Here is a 9,229-nt window from a genome sequence, read left to right as displayed (position 1 = left end):
GTCATAAAACTTTGTTTCAATACTGTACAGAGCGAGCGCTCCGTACAGTATTATAATGTATTGGTTCTGATGAGCCAAAGTTTTTACTTCAAAGTCTCGCGAGACTACGCATTACAACTTCAGAAATTGATTTATACTGTAAAAAAAAAACAACTTTCCAGAACCCGAGTTTTTTACAGTATAAATCAATTTCTAAAGTTGGTCAGGTGGGAGTTCAGTTTGCACACTAGAGGATTACTGGATGCCTATTGTTGTTTCCTGCCCACACCATCTGTTATGGATGACAGATGATAGAGCCAAGGAGTAGAAGTCGGAGTAGAGGCAGTAGCTGGCGATGTGGATAATGATAATGACAACAATGACACTGTACTGCTTGATAATTTGTCCTGGCTACTAGAATGATAACGGGGAGAAGAAGGATGGCCTTGCTCACATTGGTGGCCAGTTTGACTTTTCCACTTGAACAGGTCTTCTCATGTGCTGAAAGAAAACCTTAGTACATGACATTTGTGCCTAAACTGCTACAGCTGATTTGCTTGCACAGTGCAATGGTTTTCTTGGCTGGCACTGTGGAGAAAAATTATCCCATGTAAGATGTCCACCATTGGCACTGCTCACAATATTTTTGCCACCACCACTATCACCACTCGAGCTTCCCCTAGGACAGCTTTGGAGCCTACATCAACAGCAGCAGCATCACTTGCCCCCAAGCTGACCACAGTAGAAGCAGATCTGCCCTGCCTTTTTTTTTTTTTTTTTTTTTTTTTTTTTTAGGTTCTGGCCGTATGTCAGCTCTTCTCTTTTTTGCCACCAACACTCTCCTCTTCTGTTGTCACCACCTCCTCATCATTCAGATCCAGTTCCCCGGTCTTGTCCAACACACAATCACCATTGTAGTCATCATTGTCACCCCCACCACTTTTATCAGATTATGAGGTGTCCTTGCCCCCTTCATGATTCCCACTACTGTATTTGCTACCAGTACCTCTATTACCATCACTGCAAAGTGCCACTACTACCACCAACAATGCAGCTGTGTATTTCGACCATCATGTCCTCCTCCTCACTCTGAACCACCTCTTCAAAGAAGGCTAAATGCTGAATGTTCTCATAAAACTCATTGAACTTGAAATCTAGCTTTAGCGTCTTTCATAGAGGAAAATAATGTGCCCCACTAGAAAGAGCCAGTGAAGACAGAGATAATTAAAAGGCTTCTCTGGGGCCACAAGGAACAGGAGCAGGAGGTACTTGCTGAGCCTTGGATCAAATAAAAAGAAAAAATTTAGCAGCACTACAGAAAATATTGATGGTTCCTTACTGTGGTGGTGCTCACTGTGTCAGAAGCCAGCCCTATGCTTCCCCAAATCCAGATGCAATTGTAAAAGAAAACTGCAGCACTCTCCAGCCTTGATCCTTAATGCTTTATTTCACCAAAACAAATGCGACGTTTCGATCGGTGTGATCTTTCTCAAGATTGCTTGAGAAAGATCACACTGATCGAAACGTCACATTTGTTTTGGTGAAATAAAGCATTAAGGATCAAGGCTGGAGAGTGCTGCAGTTTTCTTTTACAATTGCAACGAGCCTTGGATCAAAGGCATGGTGTCAGACTCAGAGGTGACATTAACATTACCCTGATGTGACTGAGATGATGTGTGGACCATTCAGTCCCCAATGTCGTCCTCAAAAATAATCTGTTGCTTACTGGAAGAGAGAGCAAACTGTGGCCTGCCATAACTACTGGCCGGATGGATGGTGTTTGCACAGTACTACATCTACCCACATTCTAAACTTGTGGATGACATGGCGCGGGTCTTTCATTTTCCATAATCCTGTCTATTGCCATTCTATGATTTACCAGACATTTTATTTTTAGACTGATTTAAACAATCAGAGGTCAAACTGTATTTTTGGAGCCCAGTACAATATAACAGTGAATGATGCAGTACCGCACGCCAGGTACACCAGTTGTGCTAAATAGAAGTTTGGTGTCATTTTCAACGCAAAAAATAAATAAAAAAAATACACAGTTGAACAGAGTCCACCTCTACACTATCTATCTGCCATTGTGAGGTGAAATTTTCAACATGTTTTCAAATGTGCAATTGGACAGGGTCCACTATTATAAGAAGTAACTATGATTCAGGAAAATATGTCAGATCAAGTGCAACAGTTTCTGGCAAATGGAACTTTTGTAATCAAATTTTTAGCACTTTTTCAGAATGCAAAAATGCACAATGTAACTATGATGATGTCCGCCAGTACACCATCAGTACCAGGATTAATACTGTGGAAGAGTTCTGTCTGTGAGAGCGATTTGGCTTATGCAATTAGGCCGATAGCTGAGTACTGTAGCTTTACATATTGATATATAATGCAAACAGAGATTTATGCAATGTTATGTGACACCTGGCTGAGGAGAAAGGTTTAACATTATTGCTCTGTTACAATCTCTAGGCAGGCACGGTACACACTGTGTACTGAAAGCAGCATTATTGAAGATTAAAGGGGTTCTCCGGACAATTAATATTGATGACATATCCTCAGTAGAGACCACCAATATCAGATCAGCAGGGGTTCGACACCCGGCACCCCCGACGATCAGCTGTATGAAGGGAAGGCACGCGCAGTATTCACTTGCCGTTTCCCTTCTATCTTCCTGCTCGTTGCTGCTTTGCCATAGACCTACCTGTACGGGAAGTGCGAGAACGACAGTCTGTAGAGGTGACGCACACATTTTGTCTTATGGACTTTATAGCATATTGACTAGGTGTAAAGGTCCTAAGGCCCCTTGTCATACAAAAGAAAGAGAGACAGATTACAAGTCTGTTAAAGTTTTTTTGTTCAAGACTTAACTGATCATCTATCTTCTGGATAGCTCCTGCACAGCTCTGTCCTTCATGTAGAAGTCTGAGCTGGTTACTGCATGTAGTGACGTTCCCATTCACTTTAATGGGAGAAGCGCTGCAGTACTCCGCTCCATTCATTACACAGTGGACAAGGCTGTAGTTCCGGCACAGGAGCTACTGTGGAATAGCCGATTGTCAGCAAACTGGGGTGTTGGACCCCAGATTTGATAGTGGTGGCCTATCCTATGGATAGACTATCAATATAACTATCCGGGACAACCCCTTTAAACCCCCCTTCAATCTTGTAGCACTACAAATAGTCTATGTGTATTTTATGGTGAATAGTACAGTACAAGAATAAGAAAAACACAGCGACCAGTCATTTCACAAACTAAAATTATATGGTTTATTTCACTGAATACTATTAGATTAATCTGTCAGCAATGTAAGATGGGATAGAGCATTTTTTTTTGTTGATATTGTAGTTACTTTGGCTTAGAAGCCAGCACCATAACAAAGGTGAACCAGACATCGACTTCTGTTTCACTGGAGGACACTCCCATAATCTCAAGGAACCTTAAAAAGAAAGAAAGGCACAAGGTTTAAAGGGAACCTGTCGTCAACTTTATGCCGACCGTACTGAGGGCAGTATAAAGTAGTGACAGAAATGCCGATTTCAGCGGTGTGTCACACATCAGCTAAAAGTAAGTGGTTGCCGAGAACCAGCATCATAATCATTGCAGCCCAGGCCTTGAAAAGAGTCAAATCTACCTGAGAAGAGTCCTGGTTATTCATAATCTCCTGCTCTTCCGCCCTCCTGCTGATTGGCAGTTCTCTCCTAGAGAGGAAGGGAGAAAACTGGGTAGAAGACAGTCAGTCATCAGCAGGGAGAGCAGGAATTCATGAATAACCAGGACTCTTCTCAGGTGGTCGTGACTCTTTTCCAGGCCCAGTCTGTAATGTTTGTGATGTTGGTTCTCGGCAACCACTTACTTTTAACTTATAAATGACCGACCGCTGAAATCAACTTACTTGTCTCTACTTTATTCTGCAGTTAGTATGGGCAGCATAAAGGTGATGACAGGTTCCCTTTAAGAAAATATATTCTAAACATAATGATATTTTACATCCATGACTTTCCATAAAAAGTGGAAATCCTTTAATTCGTATAAGACAAGACTGGGAATGGGATGGGCAAATTGTACAGTATGTCATTGCTTCAGTTCTAGTGACTGTACCAGAGATTTACTTAAAGGGGTTGCCCCACGGAAAATATCATATACAGTTTTCAAACCAGCAACTGGATCTTAATACTTTTGTAATTGCACATAATTAAAAGTTTTGTATAGCCACTGAGCTGTTCAATAGAATGTATCTGTATAGCGCCACCTGCTGTTTTTTTTTCCCTCTCATTTCTTTGTCCTGCTCACTGAGATGTCCGCACATGCTCAATTTCATCCTTCAACTGCCTCCTGAGCTGTGACAGGGAGAGCATGGACACACCTCTTGAGCTGTGATAGGGAGAGCATGGACACGCCTCCTGAGCTGTGATAGGGAGAGAGCTCCAGCAGAATGGACACGCCCCCTTAGCGGCGGCCGAAGAGACACTCCCCTTGAGCTGTCAGCTTGATATTAATTTAGAGATCTCTGGATCCATGTGAGGTGCAGGGCTGGTTCTAGTTTGGCTAGAAAGAGATTGTCCTGTACTATATGATGTCTGATTTTCACTTTTTACATTAAATCATGGGATAACCCTTTTAACATAAAAAGTTGACTCAATTTGGGTGGTTTCACTCTGTGGGAGGAATTCTGTGGCTTTTTTGAGACTTTTTAAAAAGTCTCAGTGATAAACCCAGAGTAAAAACTCATTAAAAAGGGCATCTTTCAGCAGATCTGTACCAGGCTGACCTGTTACATGTGCGCTTGGCAGCTGAAGCCATCTGCGTTGGTCCCATGTTCATATGCATCAAAATGCAGAGGGAGCGGCATTTGCAGAGAAAGCAGAGCCTCTAGATGTAATGACCATGCGCCCGTTGCACCTAGAGGCTCATTTACATATAATTAAAAAAAAAATCTCAGCCATGTGGGCACATGGGAACATGGGACCAACACAAATGTCTTCAGCTGCCAAGCACACATGTAACAGGTCAGCCGGTATCATAAGGTACAAAACTGCTGACAGATGCCCTTTTATGTGGCTAACCAGATCCAATTTACTTTTCAAAACTGGAGTGAGTGGTGCAAGAATGTAAAAAGTCCCAAAATGTTTGAGCACGTGAACCTTAAAAGTTGCATAGCCCTTATTTTGTGTATTTTTGAAGCCAGAATTCTGACGCAAAGGCGTGGTAAATTCCATTTTGCCTTTTTGAAGAAACGTTGTACTTTATTTTTTTGCATTCTTCTTTTTGTAGATCCAAAACCCGAAGACCAGATGTTACATGCTGGCCAACAGGAAATAATAAAACACCCCATAAACACTCTTGCTGTGCCATTTTTAGACAGTTTCTTTGTGTTTTCTGCTCCTCTGGCATTTATTTTATTTATTTTTTTAATCAAAGCATTTTCTTGCCATTTTTCTATAGCATTCTCTACAGGAAGGAAAAAAAAATTGCAAAAGAAAGTACGAAAGAAAAGTATGAAAGAGCGAAAGAAAGACCTTTAAAAGTTTAATGCCATCTTGGTCACGGAAATACAGTATTTAACCCCTTCAGGACCCAGCCATTTTCTATTTCTGCATTTTAATTTTTTATTCCCCGCTTTCCCAGAGCCATAACTTCTTTATTTTTCTGTTCACCTAGCCGTATGAAGGCTTGTGTTTTGCAGGACAAGTTGTACTTTTAATGACACCATTTATTATTGCATACAATGTAGTGAGAAGCTGGAAACATTTCCAAATGGGGTGGAATTGGAAGAGGTGCAATTCTGCCACAGTTTTATGGGTTTTGTTTAAACAGCCTTCCCCATGCAATAAAACTAACCTGCCATATTTATGATGAAAAAAGTGGCAAGGTGGGAATGATAAATTCCCCCCGCTGAGTTTGCGAGGCTGCAGGCTAGTTATATCATTTCCCTACTTGGGCATGCTACACAAAATGGAAGTTGATGGAAGTAATGGGGTCTTCACATTCGAGTTTGAGGGGCCCGGATAATTCCAATTTTGATACTGCAGCTACCCAAAACCTTAGCTTCTCTAGGACAGCAGAACTTCAACTATAGCACTCGCTTTTCCCAAGTCCTAATTACTGCATCTATTAACTATCTTGGTTCTCAGATAACCCCAGGACTTGAGTAGAAAGAGCAGAATTACAACCAAACAGTCACAAGGGAAGATATTTGAAGCACATATCAGGCAACAAAAGCAGAATGATAAAGTGACTGAAAGATGATGGCAAACTGAATGAAGATGGCAAGGGGATCTGGTCACCGATGTGGCCAGTGAATGGCCCCATGTTTTCAGTGAAGGAGCCTAGTCTAGCACCGTAGGCCGGGAGAAGACAGAGTAGGGAGTCATCGTCCAAAAGTAGGCAAGTAATCTTTCCTTTACAGGTCCGGCATTAGGCAGGTTTCATTATAGTTGTCTGGTCTCCTGTGCCTTTGCTGATCTTCTCATGATAAGAATTTATATGTGATGAAACATTATGAAATATTATCTGCTGTACTGGATTATACTATAATCATGGAAAATAATATTTTATGATGTAATTAGCATAATCAGCTCTAAATTACAAATTTAGATTTCCATATTCCCTAGTTCTATAGGGATAGCTGTTTTTATGTAATTTCCCTCAAAATTACAGAAAATGTAAATTTGAGGGAAATTATATAAAGAAAAAAAATATAAAAAAAGCCATCATCACTCAGTGTATAAATCATGGCATCAATACTTGGACACTTAACCCTCAGTTATGACCGTACATATTTTATACGACCAGTTTAAAAAAAAAAAAAAAAAAAAACATAGATGAATACATATCAAAAGAAATAATCCGTCATACTTCTTACCTTTGCTCTGTCGTCTTTATGTACTCTTTCGCTTTCTCAGGTTCATGTTCCCGATATTTTTGGAACATGGAAAAAGACTGAACAAGACCAAGTAAATGTGAAAGAGGCATCGTCATCTTTGCCTTCACATTCTCCTTCCTGAAACACATAAAAGTTGTTTTCCAGTATCATCCAGTCATATGTTACAATCAAACATGCAACAAATCTGAGAAGGTTTACTAATCGTGCAGAACCTCTAATATAGAGCTGGGGTCTGACACCCAGGACCCCGTTGACTAGCTGTTTACGAAGGCAATGAGACTCACAGTAACGCAGCGGCCTTCTCACAGCTTAGGCTACTTTCACACCGGCAGGGTTCAGCAAAAATGCTCCATTACTGACAATACAACCGTCTGCATCCGTTATGAACAGATCCTGTTGTATTATCTGTAACATAGCCAAGACGGATCAGTCATGAACTCCACTGAAAGTCAATGGGGGACGGATCCGTTTTCTATTGTGTCTTGCTCCACTTCCCGGGATGAAAAGCAAACCGCAGCATGCTGCGTTTCGCTCTCCGGTATGGGAACAGAACGGAATGCATTTTGGTGCACTACGTTGTGTTCAGTTACGTTTTGTCCCCATTGACAATGAATAGGGACAAAACGGAAGCATTTTTTACCCCATGACGGATCTCAATACCAGAAAACATTAACAGTAGTGTGAAAGTAGCCTTCGGCCATGTGATGTCACGTTCATCGGTCACATGGTTAGGCGCAGCTTAGTCCCATTAGACACAACAACAAAACATAATAAAATCAGTAGATACCAATAAAACCCACTCAGAATATACACAATATGTGAAGTATAAATACACCGGACTCTTACGATCGGGATCAGATGCTGCTGAAGTATCCTGCCCGTCGTTACTAATGATTCAGCTGTCTGTATATCCGGTCAACAACTCCCGATTTGACTTGAGAAGTGGGATCATAACAGATTTGGGAATATCCTTCCCAGCTCCTTTAATGCCCCTGGAGTACACCTGCCTAAAAGCAGAGCTCGCACCCCGACATGGGCAATCCCACTTCTCGGTGGCCAAGCCCTGCTGATCCCTGCAATAAATATCAAGCTTCTTGTCCTGATGTGTTTCCCCAGTATTAGATACTCTGTTTTTTAGGGGACCCCAGAAAAGGGGTTGCTAAATAGATGAAAAGGTTTAAGGCACACCCTTAAACAGCTACCTCCTGACTCCATATATTCTTCAATACCTTTGATTTGTGCCTCAGCTTGAAGCACATTCCATTCCTCCTATCCTCATCCATCATACTTGTGCCTCCACAGTTTCCTGTTATGCGCAGTCATCCAATGCGTTCCACTATGGAACGCACATGGCTTCCAGTGATATGCGTTTCCTCACCGGGATTTTGTGTATAGAGCTGAGGACATGGGTTGCTAGATGGCCGGTAGCACATCCGCAATATCCAGTCCCCATAGCTCTGTGTGCTTTTATTGTGTAAATATGCAAATTAACCTGAGATGTGTCCTGTACGTGAGATGAGTCAGGGACAGGACTCATCTCAGGTTAATTTGCATATGTATGAAATATTTTTTTTACACAATAAAAGCACACAGAGCTATTGGGACTGGGTATTGCGGATGTGCTAGCGGCCATCTAGTAACCCATGTCCTCAGCTCTATACACAAAATCTCAGTGACAGGTTCCCTTTAAGTTCAGTATGTAACCTGTAAATCCATTGGGCCTCCTTTTGGAGGACTCGTTTATCCCACTAATAGAAGTGGTATGTTCATCTCTTCCACACCTAGGCCCCTCTTCAGCCTCTTTTGTGGATGTGGAATGCACAACAAATATCTGACTTACAAGGGTTTTACACTTGTACCTTCATCCCTCTTTTAGTTTATAGTTATTTTTAAGCACATAATCTAGGAGTAGAGGGGAAATATTACGGTCCAGGAGGTGGAATGCTTTCCACGCTGGAACGCAGGAACCAGAATGCATGACTGAAGCTATGATGGCTCCATGGAGGAAAACATTGGATTATTACACTTCATACTATAGCCCAGGAGGAAGAGAGCATCACCAGAAGCCATGTGCATTCCTCCTCTTTCAGGCAGGGGTAGTCCGGGGACATTAAAGGGGCAGAGAAGGATATTAATGAACCTGGATATACACTGTTATGATCCCACTTCTCAAGTCAAATCAGGAGTGTTAACCAGATACAGTTGAATCGCGAATAACGACGGTTGCTTCAGAGGCGTCTGAGCTCCATGTATTTAATGTATGCCCTGACTCCATAACTGCTGTAGGTATTGTAGACTAAAATACCTACAGCAGTTATTGAGTCAGGGTATACATTAAATACATGGAGCTCAGACGC

The 9,229-nt window shown here is 41.7% G+C and overlaps 1 protein-coding gene across 2 annotated transcripts in view; it reads right to left on the bottom strand.

Annotated features, from left to right (window-relative positions):
• Positions 1-3,231: 3,231 nt before the first annotated feature.
• The window catches only part of LOC122934562 (putative methyltransferase DDB_G0268948), a 99,914-nt gene continuing 93,916 nt past the window's right edge, over positions 3,232-9,229 (bottom strand). For both annotated transcript variants that reach the window (XM_044290132.1, XM_044290131.1), the window contains exons 7-8: positions 6,852-6,989; positions 3,232-3,425 (exon numbers count right to left, since the gene is read on the bottom strand). In XM_044290132.1, coding sequence (XP_044146067.1) covers positions 3,335-3,425; positions 6,852-6,989 — 229 coding nt within the window. In that variant the 3' untranslated portion in view covers positions 3,232-3,334. The remainder of the gene's footprint in view (positions 3,426-6,851; positions 6,990-9,229) is intronic.

Source organism: Bufo gargarizans, chromosome 4, assembly GCF_014858855.1.
Source record: "Bufo gargarizans isolate SCDJY-AF-19 chromosome 4, ASM1485885v1, whole genome shotgun sequence".
NCBI lineage: Eukaryota > Metazoa > Chordata > Amphibia > Anura > Bufonidae > Bufo > Bufo gargarizans.
Note: the sequence above shows the minus strand (reverse complement) of the source record. Positions and strands in the feature narration are given on the sequence as shown.